General features: G+C 40.2%; 3 protein-coding genes and 1 long non-coding RNA gene across 5 annotated transcripts; 2 read left to right on the top strand and 2 right to left on the bottom strand.

Annotated features, from left to right (window-relative positions):
- Positions 1-1,722: 1,722 nt before the first annotated feature.
- Positions 1,723-2,520, bottom strand: LOC130721213 (uncharacterized). The gene has a single exon (XM_057571976.1). It carries the CDS (start codon positions 2,326-2,328, stop codon positions 1,894-1,896), a length of 435 nt encoding a protein of 144 aa, XP_057427959.1. The 5' UTR covers positions 2,329-2,520; the 3' UTR covers positions 1,723-1,893.
- Positions 2,521-4,788: 2,268 nt separating this feature from the next.
- Positions 4,789-7,210, top strand: LOC130721464 (uncharacterized). The gene is made up of 2 exons (XR_009013455.1): positions 4,789-5,322; positions 6,924-7,210. It is a non-coding gene; the product is annotated as an uncharacterized LOC130721464 (long non-coding RNA).
- A 2,479-nt stretch (positions 7,211-9,689) lies between these two features.
- Positions 9,690-15,988, top strand: LOC130720635 (serine/threonine-protein phosphatase 7 long form homolog). 2 transcript variants are annotated; one of them, XM_057571305.1, is made up of 4 exons: positions 9,690-10,334; positions 11,210-11,326; positions 14,162-15,197; positions 15,282-15,988. In XM_057571305.1, the coding sequence occupies exons 3-4, from the start codon at positions 14,585-14,587 to the stop codon at positions 15,317-15,319; spliced, it is 651 nt and encodes a 216-aa protein (XP_057427288.1). In that variant the 5' UTR covers positions 9,690-10,334; positions 11,210-11,326; positions 14,162-14,584; the 3' UTR covers positions 15,320-15,988. The 2 variants fall into 2 exon arrangements, 1 of the variants encoding a protein (XP_057427288.1); XR_009013196.1 differs by lacking the exons at positions 14,162-15,197; positions 15,282-15,988 and adding an exon at positions 12,928-13,214.
- A 146-nt stretch (positions 15,989-16,134) lies between these two features.
- Positions 16,135-17,778, bottom strand: LOC130719292 (uncharacterized). Its single transcript, XM_057569918.1, has 3 exons — positions 17,507-17,778; positions 16,562-17,424; positions 16,135-16,456 (listed from the first exon to the last, which is right to left on the bottom strand). The coding sequence occupies exons 1-3, from the start codon at positions 17,682-17,684 to the stop codon at positions 16,271-16,273; spliced, it is 1,227 nt and encodes a 408-aa protein (XP_057425901.1). The 5' UTR covers positions 17,685-17,778; the 3' UTR covers positions 16,135-16,270.
- Between the last annotated feature and the right edge of the window lie 557 nt (positions 17,779-18,335).

Raw genomic sequence — 18,335 nt, 5'->3', positions numbered from 1 at the left:
TATAAAAATTATGAGGAACTTAATGAAATTATAAAATATAAATTAGGATCACTTTGAGCAAAATAAAATGATCCATGGACAAGAAAATGTGTAAGAATTAAGCTAAAAAATAATTGTTAGACAATTAGAACAAATATGACGTTGTCATATTATGCAATTAAGCTAAGTATCGATCCAAGAAAGGACGATACTTGCATCGGGTTCATTTAAGTGAGAAAATGGCTTGAACGCAGTATGCTTCAATATATACCGCAAAACTATTTTTTGCAATTGATGACGGATGAGAAAACTTCCTTCTGAAGAAAGGTTAGAAACATCGAAAGAAATCGGTTCACGCGTGTGGAATCTTCGTTTGAGGTTATTTTAAGGTTCTGGAGCTGTCAGGGATTCAGTTTCGGCAAACCTCCGAGAACTAGAATCGGACGTTCGTACATTCCAGGGTTTCGTATCGAAACGCTTGTCAAGGAAAGGAATAAGAGAAATTCTTATATTCCTCTGAATATTTTTGAATATCGTTTCTACAGTGCTTTAAGAGCAGATTAGGCATTTTCTAACGTTTTTGCCCTAAGGCGGAAGTGAATAAAGCTCGTGCTATAACCTATAGCGACTATATAACTATTCTTAACCATTTCCTGAACTTTCTTCTTCATAACGCTAATCTAAACATTAAACACAAGTCACGTTCCCCTCGCGCTAACACAAAATCCTATGCGTGAGTTGGAAATTAGTTATTTATTTAATTCTAAAATCCTGGGTCTTACAAAAACCGTTTTCTCAAACCAGTTCAAGTCTCATCAAAAGTTTCAAATCAATTTTCCAATACCATAAGCAACCATATCAAAGTTCCAAACATGACGATTCTCAATAATCATCAAAACTCATCAAAACGTCATTCTCAATATCATATGGTTCCAAAGTAAATCCAATGTAAACTTTCTTCTCATATCAATTCATAAATCAGGCTCAAAATCAATTTAATAAAACTCAACTTTCACAGAATTCAAGAACTATAAAAGCATATTTCCCCAATTTTCAACTGAATAGGTAATATATTAAAATAATTAAAACAGTAGTTATAGAATAAATAAAATATGCCACGATGATCAAAAACCACTCACAGTTACAAAGAATCAACACGATTGCTCCCAACAACTTCCGGACTCACAAATGAACCACTAGCCGCGAACCTGAACTACCAAATAAGAAATTGCAAACCTTTAGATGCTATTATCTCATGTTATACTACTCAGGAGCAACTATGAAATCATCAATTTCGTGCTCAAAGTCCTAAAAACAATTCTGCTTAATTCTAACATATGTTGTAATACTATTCTTTAAATCAATGAGTTGTGGGTATACCTCAGAAGTCAAATAAACAACCTTGAAGATGTGAGTACTCTTCTCCTTTCTCATAGCACAAACCCTAAGTCCCAATGTTTATCTCAAAAGCCCTTTCACTTGAACATCAAAATTTTCCTTCACGAGAGTGTGGTTTTTGTAATAGGATTTGGTGTGGCTTTTCATGTGTAGAAGTGGAAGAAAAGGACGAAATAGTGGAGGAGATGCAAGTCGCTTACGAAGGCACAGGAAAGAAATTCCAAGAGAAAAGAAAGAAGGATACATATTTTCGGTTTCTTTTTGTTTGTTTATTTTGGAATTGGTAATGGTAATTGGGGTGTGGGCTGCGTGGTATCAAGGTAGGCTAGGTTAGTTATATTTTTTTTTTCTTTTCTATTTTCTAATAATAAAAAATATAATTATTGAAACGGGTCGTTTCCGTTTTGTTTCCTGAAAAAGAGCCATATCCACCTATTCCTTCACAATGATCTCTCCGGATGCACCGCTAGTTGGTTCAATTGGCCATCCCCCGCACATAGAAGCTGAGGAGCTTCATTAAGCACCATCCTCTTCCCCATCGCGAGCCATGCTGGTCATCTTTGTCCAGCCCTGTTGGTCTCTCTTCTCCATCTCGATCAACCTCTCCACGATCTCCTCTTCACTGCCCTTAAAGACCGCCCTCATCTCTTCCCCCAATCTCCATAGTTTCTTTGCCTCCCCTTCTACATTCTGCAACCAGAATCTTCTGTTGCAATTTGCAACTGTTTTGTCGGAAAGAGAGTTACAAACAGAGAGAACATGCTGGCGAGTTGCTCTCCGAGAGTCAGAAGCCGATGTCCTCAGACTTGAGGTTGCAGAGGTCTCCTTTTGGGCAGCGCTCTGTGATTGGGTTGTTCCGCTCTTGAGAGGAAAAGGTATTGGCATGGAATTAGCATCTTGTTGTCGTACCCTACGAGAGCTCGATCCCCTTGGATCTTCCATGTGATCCATTACGATCAAGCTGTTCGAGCATAGTGTGCTTCAGAGGGTGAAGGATTAGAAGAAAGAAAAGGGGCAACATCTTCTAGTCGTTCTGCAACAGTTTTGTTTGAGGTGATAAGGGTCACAGGAGATACAAAGATAGAACTGTCCTCACTTACTGATCGGAATGGACCCTTTGCCCCAACCCCATCCAAGCCCAACCCAGCGTCAGGTCCAACTTCTTCTGTTGGCCCAAAAGGTTGTAAATCGCTTTCTCTCTGTTGAAGTGGGTTCAACGCACGTGCTAGATCACAGCTGCCTACCTCCTCGTTCAAATCTTTATTTGATAGCTCCCTGACACCAATTCTTTCATCAGCTTTTGACGCTCTTGCTATCCGGGATTTGGGTTTAACACCCCACCCATTAGGCCCCTCGCCCCACCTTGGGGGGCGAAATTACCAGAAAACCAGTTGATTAAAAACGGTAAATGATAACCCGACTCTATAACGGGTAATCATTTACCGATCGTGTTTAAAACATATAAACACGACAGTTTGGGTTTTGAAACCCATTATTTCAAAACCCAAATTTCCCTCCCTCAATCGCATCCTCTCTCAAAGCTCGGTTCCACCACTTCAATCATCTCAAGGTCGGTTCTAATCATCATCAAAGCTCCCACAAAGACCCATTCCATTACATTCAAAAGGTAAGTTTTGATTTCAATGATTTTTGTGAGACCCAAGATTTTGAGCTTAGAATAAATTAGTGAAATTCCTTATTAACGAATAAGTTCGATGTATCGTGAAGGGAAACCTGAACGAGAGTTTATTGGATGAAATAGATTTATGAAGGAGAAGGTTCAGGAAAAGTTCAAGGATTGTATCAAAACCGATAAGAGTTATAGCACGACTAATATTCGCCTAAACCTAGGTCAAAGACACTAGTAAATAGCTAATTTACACTTTAGGACGCGACAGAAACTAATTCCAAAAATCTTCAGAGAAATGTTAGAACTTCTCTTATTCATCTATAAACAAGCGTTTCGATACGAAACCCTGGAATGTACGAACGTCAAATTCCAATTCTCGGAAGTTTGCCGAAACGGAATCCCTGATAGTTCAGAAACCCTAAAATCGACGGACGATGAAGACTTTTTCTATTTGGAGCTTCAAACGAAGATTCCACACGCGTACACCCATTTCTCTTGATGTTTCCAATCTTTCTTCAGAAGGAAGTTTCTTCATTCGACGTCAAACGCAAAAAGTAGTTTTGCGGCATATTTCAACCCATACTACGTTCAAGCTATTTTCTCACTTAAATGAACCAGGAACAAGTATCGACATTTTATAGAGAGATACTTAACTCTGATGCATAGTATGACAACTTCATATTTGTTCTGATCGTCTCACAAATATTCTTTAGCTCAGTTTTTACTCATTTCTTTGTCAATGGATCATTTTAATTTGCTCAAAGTGATGCAAACTTATATTTCATTATTTCATAGAGTCTCTCATAATTTTTGGTAAAGTAATATATCAACTCTATATTTTTCTCTTAACCTTGTGAGCTAAATTCTTCAGTGTCTAAATCAATTCGTATCGATTTTATAAATATCTTCCCTAAATATCTAGTAATCCATCCTCATCCTCTGTGACTCACGTTCACTCCCTCCTTCTTTTTCATTGTCACGTTTCTTTCTTTCTTGCAGCAGACCATAATCTTTCTTTCTTATCCTTCTTCTTCTCTATTTTCTATATATAAGTATATATCTGGTACCACTCTCTTGTCCACTCACGCTGCTCTCTTTCAATTCAGATTGCATTAGCATTCATTACAATTCCAAATTCTCTCTTGTTCACTTTCATTTTCTCTTTACAGCAAACCTCATCATGTTCCATTTCTTCTTCCTCTATCTTTTTCTCTCTTTTCCTTCCCCTGGGCAGCATAAAAAAACGCACATCATGGTCCCTTTTCCTCCCTCACGTGATTCCTTTCTTGTGCAGCACCATCATCTTCATCTTCCAGTTTTATGGTAAAACTTCTTCTCTTTTCTTTGATCATCTTTTTAGTCAATTAAATTTACCCTTTTAGTTTCCACACCTAGTATCTTCATTAAAGTTATGACTATGGAAAGGATCTAGTGAACCATGGTTTTTATTTCCAAAAAGGTTGAGTTCTTGTCTTTGTAAAATTTTCAATTAGAGCTTTTTCCAAAGTGCTTTTACAAATGTTAATCCCCATCACCGGATCTATGGATTTCACCGATTAGTTTTCTAAAAAGTTGTTTTTTTGAGTAAAGTGATTTTGAGATTTTAATGATTTTAATTTATGCCTTGATTATTTATTTTTTAAATGTAAAAGAAATGGCTTTGGAAGTGATTTTAGGAAAAATGAAAATTTATACCTAGGTATGTAGATGTGACCGAGCCTATGGCATGTGTTTTGGGTTTGGAAAAATCAATTCTGAAACTTCTTTTTGTTTAGTGAGAATCATAAGCTAAGTGTGAGGACTAAAAGTTTATTATGGGAAAACTTTAGGATTAAAACACAAGAGGTTGAAGAGTTTTGGGTTAAACTTTAATTATAAAAGTACTGGGGTTTATTTAATAAATTTATAAAAGATTGAGGGTTGAAAAAGAACTTACTTTTATGTGAGGACCTTTTCGTGATTATGTGCTTATCAAGGGACTAGGGTTGAATTATTTAAAAGTTGAGGAGTTGTTTGCGAAATGTGTTTTTTTAAAGGACCTTTCTTTAAAACTCACAAATATTTTATCTTTGGACTTTAGTCCTTGAAACATAAAGTTTGTGCATTTAGCCTAAGTGAGCTAGAAAGATTGGCTAAGTTTGTTATGGAACTTTAGATGTGACTTTAGAGGCTAAGGTTTAGTATGTGAACTTGTGAAGGGTACGAAGGACGAAAGCGCATTGCGACGAAGCTAAAGAATAGAAGGAAGCAAGCCGACGCGGAAAACAAAGATGTGATAGGATTGGAGTTGCAGTTTAGGAAGAAAATTGGCTAAGGTAAGGGCAACTCTCCTAGTTATTAGCTATATGATTTAGGCGTCGATAACTTCGACCTGTTTATTGCTTTTGATTATGACTGTTGGACTGGACTGGGAAAATGTTTTATGAGGCTTCAGCCATTGTGAACTGATAGAGGCGTGCGTCTCCGTTTTCTAGAGGCTTCGGCCGTTTACTGGTTTCCGTCTTATTGTTTTATAGTGGATAGACATGTTCTATTCCTTTAAATTGCAAAAGTGCATGAATCTGTTTTATGCCCAAACATTATGGGTATATCGACTTCGAATGCGGAGTGTTTTAAGAGTTAGCAAGTAGGACCCGACGGAAGGTCTGAGCTACTGCTGACGTGATGGATCGAGGTTTTCTCAGGAAAGAGAACTTGGGGATGATATTGATCTTTTGACTTGTTAGATTTTGAAACAAATGAATGCATAAGACTTGATTTGAGAATAAATTCCATAATGAATTAACTCAAAATAGAACACTTTGAATAATAAAGATAAACCATTTTGAGGAAAACTTAGGATATGAAATGAGTTCGAAAATGGGAAGGGACGAAGATTCGAGGTTCGAGGAAAGATAATGATTCGAGTTGTGAACATCATGAAGAGGAGCCGTTATGAGTAGAACCGCCATTAAGTGCAGGTGCTACTCCTTGTGTGAAGTGATTGGTCAATGGACCGACGTTTACCTTAGGGAAAAACGATAGAGACATGAACCATAGCTAGACACGTATCCGGGTGAGGACGAATCGTGGTTTGCTAGCTCTTGCATACCTGCATGACTTGATTAAGGGGCTTGTCCTTAATCCTATTAATTATTCTTTGATTAAGAGGTTTGTCCTTAATCATTTTATTTATCCATCGATTAGAGAGGATGGACCTTAATCGTATTGTTTACCCCTGGATTAAAGTGGCTGGACCTTAATCCTATTAACTACTCTTGAGTAAGGGGTGTGACCTTAATCATACTATTCGTTATTGGATTAAAGAGGATGGACCTTAATCCTATTATTTGATTATGGATTAAAGAGGATGGACCTTAATCCTATTATTTGCTTGTGGATTAAAGTGGCTGGACCTTAATCCTATTCTTTGCTATTTGATTAAAGTGGTTGGACCTTAATCATATTATTTGACCTTGGATTGAAGTGGCTGGACCTTAATCCTATTATGTGTTAGTTGATTTAGAGGATTGACCTTAGTCGTACTATTTGTTATTTTTCCTAAGAGGTTAGACCTTAACTCCTATCATTTGGATCGATTAAGGGGATAGTCCTTGATCCTGTTATCTGTTTGTTGATTAGAGAGTATAGAGCTCATCGTGCTAGATGATTGACCGCCGAGTCGTGCGTTTCCATTAGTGAGACGTGACGCTGCCCTGGCAAGGGAATGAAGATACATCTAGGCGCAGGCGGCGAGTGATGGACTGATAACTTGACGTTCAAAGGATAGAGAACGACTTATGCTGTGTCTAATTATTATTCACACGCTATATAACTATGCTAAATCTAGCTAGGACTTATATTACATTACTCTAGGAAGTTGACCCTTTCTGCCTTGTTTGCTTTGTTTGTGTTTGGGCGGTCGGCAAACTGCCAGGCCCTAATAGGTGTTGCTTCGAGTAGCTGTTGATTGCTGCAAGGAGGTGATTGGACTGATTGACGAGAAGATTTGCTTGGAGTGAGTGAACCGACCAAAGACTTGTAAAATAATAGTTAGATGTAAGGCTGGAGCCTTGGGTAGAGAAGCTTACCGTCATTGGTTGAAGCTCGTAAGGAAGATTGTAATACTTACTTTGGTCTTGGGTAGGTTCCGATGCATTACTCTTCTGCGAATCTCCAGTGAGGGGATTGTAGGAAGTATATTGGACTTAGGGTGTTATCACATTTTGAACTTTGTTGTCGGTTAAGATATTACTTCACTGTATATTTTATACGACTTGAACATCCGTCGTCACTCACGGGTGCTTGCCTTGTCAAGGCCGGCTGTAAGGGTTTGGGTAAGAGTATACATATCAGGTTTTGGAAATATTTTGGAAAGAAAGCAAACGAAAAAAAATATACCCACTTTTATTAAATCCTTGTTGGAAAATAATTCCATTTTATTTAATAGGTTACTAATTGTGACCCCCAAAAGTTGGGGTGTTACATTGTGGTATCAGAGCTTTGGTCGAGAATACCAGAGCTTGTTGGGGAATAGGTCTTCTGTGCTAGGTTGTGTGGGCTCTGAAAAGGGTCAAAACTTGATTGTCTGCAAAGCGATATTCGCTTTAATTGCTTGGGTTACTACTTAATCGTATTGGATAGTTATGTCTAACACTATCTTATGATTGATAAAAACTGGTTTCTTGAAATGGGAGGGGATGACGAATGTGCATCGATTAACGGAGGAAGTGGCCAGTATGGCACGAGCAATGAAAGATCGAGACCGTGCTGGAGTATGCTTCCAAGCTGGGGTTACTAGCAAAACACTTTCAGTTCTTCAACAATTACGTGGATGAGCGCTACTTTTGCGACGAGTTCCTAAACTAAAGATGTAGACCCTCGATGATGTTATTGGGAAGGACTTTCTTATAATCTACGTTACGTTTGAAAGGAACTAGACTTATGCATGAAGCATTTTGTTGAGTTGAAGACTCGCTATTGAGTCACAAAGATGGGGAAGTACACTGGCCAAGTCAATACTTTCCCTGCGTTGAATTTTTACTTAGTGGTTATATGTTGTGTTCACCCTCAGGGATGGAAGATGGTGGAACCAAACCATTGGTCAGACCAAGAAGTGGACTGGACCGACGATCTTATACGGCGATTTTGCCATTGATCGAACAAATCTGGCGCTGGATGGAGTCGTCAGTTAAACAAGAATGGTGGATGGGGCCATTGTTCAGAACGAGATGGTGGATGACCATCAGGAAAAGCAGGATTTGGTTGGCTGGAACCAACGATCTTATACGGTGTTAGTACCACAGATCGGACAATTTCGATGGTGGCAGGTATCATCGAGCGGGCGAGGTGGTGGATTGGGCCACCGTGCGAGTCAATAGGTGGAATGAATCCTTGAACTCGAAGTCCATTGTTTTCCTATGTCTGAGTTTGTGATGTTGCATCTGGATCACCTGGGCGGGACGCCGATCAGTGTGTTTCAGTATGGGCATGACACTTGTTTAATTTGTATTTTGTTGGCCTTTGGGGAGGATGGACCCTAACTGTGCCTATTGTCGGTTTGGTGGATGGACCTATACCGCGTGTATAAATCGATTGAGAGGATAGACCTCAATCGTATCTTGCTGGTTGTTGGATGGTAACGACCGGTCTTTGAAACACTTCAGCAAGTGCAGATGTTGAAGCTGTCATGGTGGAAATGATTCATTGGCCGTATCGGTAAATTTTTCAAACTCTCATTTTCTTGATAAAAAGTCTGATCAGCTTTATATTGGGGAATGGTTTTTGGAATCATGGCTGGTATTGGACTTTGGAAACAAATGCTTGGGAAACAAGATTCTTGAGAAGGTATGATGGAGTCGGACAACATCGAGTTGAAGGACGACTTGTCATGCGTGATGAAGGGTTTAGCCCGGAGGAAGCCATTTGGAACAAGGACATAGGCGATGCTACATGGGAACTTAAGGAAGAGATCAAGGGATAATATCTGGAATCTTTACTGAAGCGTAAGTTTCGAGGTCGAAACTTTCTTTTTGGAGGGTAGTAATGTGAGACCCAAGATTTTGAGCTTAGAATAAATTAGTGAAATTCCTTATTAACGAATAAGTTCGATGTATCGTGAAGGGAAACCTGAACGAGAGTTTATTGGATGAAATAGATTTATGAAGGAGAAGGTTCAGGAAAAGTTCAAGGATTGTATCAAAACCGATAAGAGTTATAGCACGACTAATATTCGCCTAAACCTAGGTCAAAGACACTAGTAAATAGCTAATTTACACTTTAGGACGCGACAGAAACTAATTCCAAAAATCTTCAGAGAAATGTTAGAACTTCTCTTATTCATCTATAAACAAGCGTTTCGATACGAAACCCTGGAATGTACGAACGTCAAATTCCAATTCTCGGAAGTTTGCCGAAACGGAATCCCTGATAGTTCAGAAACCCTAAAATCGACGGACGATGAAGACTTTTTCTATTCGGAGCTTCAAACGAAGATTCCACACGCGTGCACCCATTTCTCTTGATGTTTCCAATCTTTCTTCAGAAGGAAGTTTCTTCATTCGACGTCAAACGCAAAAAGTAGTTTTGCGGCATATTTCAACCCATACTACGTTCAAGCTATTTTCTCACTTAAATGAACCAAGAACAAGTATCGACATTTTATAGAGAGATACTTAACTCTGATGCATAGTATGACAACTTCATATTTGTTCTGATCGTCTCACAAATATTCTTTAGCTCAGTTTTTACTCATTTCTTTGTCAATGGATCATTTTAATTTGCTCAAAGTGATCCAAACTTATATTTCATTATTTCATAGAGTCTCTCATAATTTTTGGTAAAGTAATATATCAACTCTATATTTTTCTCTTAACCTTGTGAGCTAAATTCTTCAGTGTCTAAATCAATTCGTACCGGTTTTATAAATATCTTCCCTAAATATCTAGTAATCCATCCTCATCCTCTGTGACTCACGTTCACTCCCTCCTTCTTTTTCATTGTCACGTTTCTTTCTTTCTTGCAGCAGACCATAATCTTTCTTTCTTATCCTTCTTCTTCTCTATTTTCTATATATAAGTATATATCTGGTACCACTCTCTTGTCCACTCACGCTGCTCTCTTTCAATTCAGATTGCATTAGCATTCATTACAATTCCAAATTCTCTCTTGTTCACTTTCGTTTTCTCTTTACAGCAAACCTCATCATGTTCCATTTCTTCTTCCTCTATCTTTTTCTCTCTTTTCCTTCCCCTGGGCAGCATAAAAAAACGCACATCATGGTCCCTTTTCCTCCCTCACGTGATTCCTTTCTTGTGCAGCACCATCATCTTCATCTTCCAATTTTATGGTAAAACTTCTTCTCTTTTCTTTGATCATCTTTTTAGTCAATTAAATTTACCCTTTTAGTTTCCACACCTAGTATCTTCATTAAAGTTATGACTATGGAAAGGATCTAGTGAACCATGGTTTTTATTTCCAAAAAGGTTGAGTTCTTGTCTTTGTAAAATTTTCAATTAGAGCTTTTTCCAAAGTGCTTTTACAAATGTTAATCCCCATCACCGGATCTATGGATTTCACCGATTAGTTTTCTAAAAAGTTGTTTTTTTGAGTTAAGTGATTTTGAGATTTTATTGATTTTAATTTATGCCTTGATTATTTATTTTTTAAATGTAAAAGAAATGGCTTTGGAAGTGATTTTAGGAAAAATGAAAATTTATACCTAGGTATGTAGATGTGACCGAGCCTATGGCATGTGTTTTGGGTTTGGAAAAATCAATTCTGAAACTTGTTTTTGTTTAGTGAGAATCATAAGCTAAGTGTGAGGAATAAAAGTTTATTATGGGAAAACTTTAGGATTAAAACACAAGAGGTTGAAGAGTTTTGGGTTAAACTTTAATTATAAAAGTACTGGGGTTTATTTAATAAATTTATAAAAGATTGAGGGTTGAAAAAGAACTTACTTTTATGTGAGGACCTTTTCGTGATTATGTGCTTATCAAGGGACTAGGGTTGAATTATTTAAAAGTTGAGGAGTTGTTTGCGAAATGTGTTTTTTTAAAGGACCTTTCTTTAAAACTCACAAATATTTTATCTTTGGACTTTAGTCCTTGAAACATAAAGTTTGTGCATTTAGCCTAAGTGAGCTAGAAAGATTGGCTAAGTTTGTTATGGAACTTTAGATGTGACTTTAGAGGCTAAGGTTTAGTATGTGAACTTGTGAAGGGTACGAAGGACGAAAGCGCATTGCGACGAAGCTAAAGAATAGAAGGAAGCAAGCCGACGCGGAAAACAAAGATGTGATAGGATTGGAGTTGCAGTTTAGGAAGAAAATTGGCTAAGGTAAGGGCAACTCTCCTAGTTATTAGCTATATGATTTAGGCGTCGATAACTTCGACCTGTTTATTGCTTTTGATTATGACTGTTGGACTGGACTGGGAAAATGTTTTATGAGGCTTCGGCCATTGTGAACTGATAGAGGCGTGCGTCTCCGTTTTCTGGAGGCTTCGGCCGTTTACTGGTTTCCGTCTTATTGTTTTATAGTGGATAGACATGTTCTATTCCTTTAAATTGCAAAAGTGCATGAATCTGTTTTATGCCCAAACATTATGGGTATATCGACTTCGAATGCGGAGTGTTTTAAGAGTTAGCAAGTAGGACCCGACGGAAGGTCTGAGCTACTGCTGGCGTGATGGATCGAGGTTTTCTCAGGAAAGAGAACTTGGGGATGATATTGATCTTTTGACTTGTTAGATTTTGAAACAAATGAATGCATAAGACTTGATTTGAGAATAAATTCCATAATGAATTAACTCAAAATAGAACACTTTGAATAATAAAGATAAACCATTTTGAGGAAAACTTAGGATATGAAATGAGTTCGAAAATGGGAAGGGACGAAGATTCGAGGTTCGAGGAAAGATAATGATTCGAGTTGTGAACATCATGAAGAGGAGCCGTTATGAGTAGAACCGCCATTAAGTGCAGGTGCTACTCCTTGTGTGAAGTGATTGGTCAATGGACCGACGTTTACCTTAGGGAAAAACGATAGAGACATGAACCATAGCTAGACACGTATCCGGGTGAGGACGAATCGTGGTTTGCTAGCTCTTGCATACCTGCATGACTTGATTAAGGGACTTGTCCTTAATCCTATTAATTATTCTTTGATTAAGAGGTTTGTCCTTAATCATATTATTTATCCATCGATTAGAGAGGATGGACCTTAATCGTATTGTTTACCCCTGGATTAAAGTGGCTGGACCTTAATCCTATTAACTACTCTTGAGTAAGGGGTGTGACCTTAATCATACTATTCGTTATTGGATTAAAGAGGATGGACCTTAATCCTATTATTTGCTTATGGATTAAAGAGGATGGACCTTAATCCTATTATTTGCTTGTGGATTAAAGTGGCTGGACCTTAATCCTATTCTTTGCTATTTGATTAAAGTGGTTGGACCTTAATCATATTATTTGACCTTGGATTGAAGTGGCTGGACCTTAATCCTATTATGTGTTAGTTGATTTAGAGGATTGACCTTAGTCGTACTATTTGTTATTTTTCCTAAGAGGTTAGACCTTAACTCCTATCATTTGGATCGATTAAGGGGATAGTCCTTTATCCTGTTATCTGTTTGTTGATTAGAGAGTATAGAGCTCATCGTGCTAGATGATTGACCGCCGAGTCGTGCGTTTCCATTAGTGAGACGTGACGCTGCCCTGGCAAGGGAATGAAGATACATCTAGGCGCAGGCGGCGAGTGATGGACTGATAACTTGACGTTCAAAGGATAGAGAACGACTTATGCTGTGTCTAATTATTATTCACACGCTATATAACTATGCTAAATCTAGCTAGGACTTATATTACATTACTCTAGGAAGTTGACCCTTTCTGCCTTGTTTGCTTTGTTTGTGTTTGGGCGGTCGGCAAACTGCCAGGCCCTAATAGGTGTTGCTTCGAGTAGCTGTTGATTGCTGCAAGGAGGTGATTGGACTGATTGACGAGAAGATTTGCTTGGAGTGAGTGAACCGACCAAAGACTTGTAAAATAATAGTTAGATGTAAGGCTGGAGCCTTGGGTAGAGAAGCTTACCGTCATTGGTTGAAGCTCGTAAGGAAGATTGTAATACTTACTTTGGTCTTGGGTAGGTTCCGATGCATTACTCTTCTGCGAATCTCCAGTGAGGGGATTGTAGGAAGTATATTGGACTTAGGGTGTTATCACATTTTGAACTTTGTTGTCGGTTAAGATATTACTTCACTGTATATTTTATACGACTTGAACATCCGTCGTCACTCACGGGTGCTTGCCTTGTCAAGGCCGGATGTAAGGGTTTGGGTAAGAGTATACATATCAGGTTTTGGAAATATTTTGGAAAGAAAGCAAACGAAAAAAAATATACCCACTTTTATTAAATCCTTGTTGGAAAATAATTCCATTTTATTTAATAGGTTACTAATTGTGACCCCCAAAAGTTGGGGTGTTACAATTTTCACATTTGAAGTTTGAATTAGGTCAATGGTTGAACACTAGGGTAGTTGATTGATGATTAGAGGTAGGTTTTGTTGTGTTTTGTTGCCTGAAATTCCATGAAACGAGTACGGGCACGAGTGGGGTGCATTTGGGTCTGTTTCTGTGTTTACTGTAATATCGGAAAATCATTTTCCATTATCATATCGGTATGGTAATGGAAAATGATTTTCCGATATGACAGTATGACAGTGCAGACTTCCAAAATTTATTTCCAATATTTAACCATGGCATGTATTTAGCTTCCAGGATTACTTTGCTGATTTGTTGAGAATTGGAAAAGATCAAGATAGATTTGATGTGTTGTGATTAGGAAAGTTGTTTATTGTTTATTGTTTATTGGAAAAGATTAAGCGCTCAAATCATATGCTTCATGTGTTGTAATTAGGAAAGTTGTTTATTGTTTTTGTTTGCTTGTGATGATGGTTGCTTGACCTTAACACAGCTAGAAATTTAATTTAATCACATTCACATGCAAACTAACAACTAATTCTCTATATTTTCCTTTTCCTATGGTTAGTTGCTAAACGATTGATTGGAAATTTCCTGATTAAGTTAAAAAATGACTCAAATGATATGCTCATATGTGAAAATGCTTTACTTATTATGACAAGTATTGTTAAATTTGTTTGTTTTGCACAGATAGCGAGAATGAAGGGCGGGAGGAAGAGGTCACGACATGCTTCTACTAGTGAGGATCCAGCGGATCGATACGAGCGCTTGCATGCTTCTACCAGGCGCGGCGACCATATTGCAGCCACTCAGGCGGTAGAGGCTTCAGCTCCGTCTCCATCCCCATCTGCTACTCCGGTCGAGGCTCCGTTAGCTACCCCGGCTCCATCTGCTACTCCGGTCGGGGCTCCGTCAGCTACCCCCGCTCCGTCTGCTACTAGGGCTCCGGCTGAGCTGGACCCTGCTCCGTTGTCTCTGATGGCTGAGTTACCTCGTCAGGAGACATCTTCTTCTGAGCCTAGTGGCGAGGAGTCTTCTTCTTCTTCTTCTGAGCTTAGTGGTGAGGAGGAGGAGCCTCTTATTTTGTAGGAGGAGATTGATGCTGCTGATGTTATGCCAGATGTGGTGCCAGAGGGCGGTGCAGAGGGCGGTGCGGATGACGACCTCATCCAGAGGGTGGCACCGTTTCCCGGGGGGCCTGAGAATCTGTCGCTTCTTGCGCATTATCCTGACCACAAGGCTCCTTGGACGTGGCAGGCACTTCTTCGCACAGACCCGCGGTACGTGGACCGTCGGACATTGAGGGTGGCCACTGTTGGGGGGAAGGTATGGAACCTCCCCTGTGATGGCGATTCAGAGGCCCACACACATGTGCGACAGCTGCTGCAGCAGACGGGTTTGTATCACCTGCCTTGGTGCGGGTTACCGGAGACAGACCCAGCTGTCGTACTGGCCCTTGTTGAGAGATGGCATGAGGAGACGAGTAGCTTCCACATGCCGTTCGGGGAGATGACTATCACCCTGGACGATGTGTCTGCTCTTCTCCATCTTCCCACAGGGTCGAGGTTCTACACTCCGGGCAGAGGGGAGCGAGACGAGGTTGCAGCGCTCTGCGCCCAGCTCCTGGGAGGATCTGTTGCTGCTTATCTGGCTGAGTTTGAGGCGGCGGGTGGCCAGAACATTCGGTTCATTACTCTGAAGACCATGTACACGTCTGCTATGGATGGTATGTCTTAATAATTACTTTATTAAGTTGTATTTATTTTTAGAGTATTATTAATAACTGTTAACTTAATTCATTTCATTGTAGGGGACGCTATGAGGATGCTGCTAGGATCTGGCTGGTGAACCAGCTTGGTGCCACCCTCTTTGCCAGCAAGCTTGGTGTCTACTGGATCGGGATGCTTGAGGACCTCGATCGCGTGTCGGAGTACGCGTGGGGTGCGATTGCGCTGGCTTCGTTGTACGAACAGCTGAGTCGTGCATCCCGCAGGAAGACAGCGCAGATCGGTGGGTTCACCTCCCTCGTGCTGTCATGGGCGTATGAGTACATATCCAGCAGCGTCATTATTAGGACGGAGGTCCCCGGCTACACACAGGACCAGCCTAGGGCGCAGCGGTGGTCCACGTCTTGGATCGCGCATTCCGGACTCGATGAGAGACGAGTCATGCTCGATGAGCTTACAGTGGATGATATCACATGGACCCCTTTTGAGGACCATCGAGATGTTCGACCGCGGGATCCCAGGGCCCTCTATTCCGGCTACATCCGGACACCTTACGGCCGGTCTGTGAGCCGACATCTACCAGAGCGGGTTATGCGCCAGTTTGGCTTCATACAGGACATCCCTCGACACCCCTCTGAGATCCAGACGACGGGGTCCCTTGCTGAGACCACAGATGCTGCCTATGCTGAGTTTGAGCCGCACCTCCGCCCTTAGGGGATACCTGCTACATATCCGGGAGAGGCGGTGGAGGGTTACATGAGGTGGTATAGCAGAGTGTCACATGTGTTCATCATGAAAATGAACATGAAAATGACAAGAGTAATGTTAGGGTTGGTGGTGGAGGGTAATGAAAATGAAAATGACAAGAGTACATCAAATTAACATTACCAAAAGTGCATCAAATTAACATTACCAAAAGTGCATCAAATTAACATTACCAAAAGTACACGCATGAACCTGCCAATCTACGATGATGTCTAGATTTTCATCATTAACAACAACCTGTGATAAGGGCCACATTCTACCAAATTACAGAGAGTTTACAAATTAATATTACACAATACAAGAACATTCAATCTGTGGTGATGTCCACATAGTCCGCATGACCACTAAAAGCACCAAGCCAAGCTTGGAATTGTGCATCATACATGCCTAAACATGGACCATATAGGTTGCGCCAGTATTTGGAGGCAAGATCACTGTGCCATTCCCACTGGGGAGCAATAGTCGGCATAGGATGTCCAGGAGTTAATTGGAGCTGCATTTTAGAGAATAACCATAAAATTAGATAACTTCCACATACAAAAATTAATCGACAAGCTAGTAGGCAACTAAAATATTAGTGTATTTGGTCAAAATATACCTGTACCCAGTGATTTATCACATGTCCAATAGCTATAACAGAATGCTCATCTCGTGGGCCGGCTCCTATCAGTGGAAAGTATGTGTTACAACCCATAGAGGATAAGGATACGAGAACCAATTGGTACTTTGTGGCAACAAGGTATCCCATCTCTGGCAGTTGAAACCATTTGTCAGGGGTGGCCGGGTCACCAATAGGAAGAGTGAGACGATTATGTAAGCCATAAACAACATCTGTGCCCCACATCCTATTATACATTACCACATTGGTCTCAAGTTCTTGTATCAATGTAGCCCTAACCCAAGGCCAACCGTCCTGACCGGCGGAATGCCCCATTAATGCAGCAATGGATCTATAGCCACAGTTACCATCATCCTCAACATCTGTAATTGTGCCAATATATGGATGGAGAAAGACTGGAAAGTTACACATGAAATGGCTTGTATCAGACTTCTTCACACGCTTCTTCCTCTTTGCTGGTTGTGAAGACTTCTTTTCCTCTTTAATCTTCTTGTCTGTAAGTTCAAACGCTGAAGGATCACGAGTCAATGATCCTATTGCTCGACCCTTGGGTTGTTTGCTCTCTTTCAACTTAGGAGTGCGGTTGGACTTTATCCGAAGCTCAGGAGTACATAGTGTACTCCTTTCAGGACAATATATCGCTTGAAGCTTCCTCCTTACCATACTCTGCCCTCCAGTATCCAAAGAATGGAAATAACGTGTCAGTGCCTCAACTTCTGGGTGCATCTCTCCATGGTTTAGTCCGCAAATATCTGAGCTGCCAGTATCTGCAACAGGTACATGCTCCCAACTTAGGCTCTTCCAGAATGGATGAATGGCCTCGTACGGAATCCTCTCATAATCTGCAAGTTCACAGACATGTTACATTGAATCACAAATATAAATAATTGGAAGTAGTTGAGAGGAGAGTGGTTGACCGGTAACCTGCAAGTTGACAACCGCAAGGTAGTCCATGAGTCTCTCTCAATAAGCAATCGCATCTGCCGCCGCAGGCTCGCATTCTTGTCAGTTCAGCATCAATGAGTTTCAGGCATTTGATTGACACAAATCCCCTAATATTTGTGTAGAAAGGGGTCTTGAAAAGGTGATCAATTTTATTCATACTGCGCTCAAACGATGCTACTATCTCAGTGTGGCGATTGGTGGTCAAACTATGCGACGCATTCCATGATGTGGCCAGGTCACCCTTACTGTTCCGCAACATCAACTTCAAGCTAGCATGTGCACCTTCAGCCCTGCAAACCAACAACGCACATGTAAGAATTAATATTGTAATAATCTATGAAATGAAATACATATAACAAGTCATAACATAATTTTTGTACCTGTTACTTGTTGTTGTTCCAAAATGCATCACATGATTTGTCCATGCCTTGGCAAATTTCTGCTTGTGGACCAACCATGTAGTAGAACAATAAGTGGCAAATTTCAACTTGTGTTTATGCTTGCACATGTTAAACAATTCAATCCAATGAGCTTCAAATTCTGGAACTGTTGGAGCATCTACCAATTCGGCCCACTTGTCCATAACCTCTTGAGCAAAATCATCCGTGCCAACATACTCTTTGCACTTTGCCAAAACACACTTGTTGATGTGCCACAAGCATAGTAAATGGGTGGTGGTGGGAAGGCTTTGTGAAGCAGCACTCAATAAAGCAAGATCTCTATCCGTCACAATCACTCTAGGCAACCTAGATTGGTCGGAAATCAGAGACTTCATACACTCCAATGCCCAAATGTAGTCCTCTGTGGT

The sequence above is a fragment of the Lotus japonicus genome, chromosome 5 (genome assembly GCF_012489685.1).
Source record: "Lotus japonicus ecotype B-129 chromosome 5, LjGifu_v1.2".
In the NCBI taxonomy this organism is placed as follows: domain Eukaryota; kingdom Viridiplantae; phylum Streptophyta; class Magnoliopsida; order Fabales; family Fabaceae; genus Lotus; species Lotus japonicus.
The sequence above is the reverse complement of the archived record's forward strand: the minus strand, read 5'-3'. Positions and strand labels throughout refer to the sequence as shown.

What these genes read in the sequence shown, in the direction of transcription:
- LOC130721213 (XM_057571976.1), bottom strand. Translation starts at nt 2,328, where the DNA reads ATGGATCACATGGAAGATCCAAGGGGATCGAGCTCTCGTAGGGTACGA.
- LOC130720635 (XM_057571305.1), top strand. Translation starts at nt 14,585, where the DNA reads ATGCCAGATGTGGTGCCAGAGGGCGGTGCAGAGGGCGGTGCGGATGAC. An exon ending in GTACACGTCTGCTATGGATG is followed by an intron (nt 15,198 to 15,281) that starts GTATGTCTTAAT and finishes ATTTCATTGTAG; the next exon opens with GGGACGCTATGAGGATGCTG.
- LOC130719292 (XM_057569918.1), bottom strand. Translation starts at nt 17,684, where the DNA reads ATGAATAAAATTGATCACCTTTTCAAGACCCCTTTCTACACAAATATT. An exon ending in TTGCGGTTGTCAACTTGCAG is followed by an intron (nt 17,425 to 17,506) that starts GTTACCGGTCAA and finishes GTGAACTTGCAG; the next exon opens with ATTATGAGAGGATTCCGTAC. An exon ending in TGATAAATCACTGGGTACAG is followed by an intron (nt 16,457 to 16,561) that starts GTATATTTTGAC and finishes TCTAAAATGCAG; the next exon opens with CTCCAATTAACTCCTGGACA.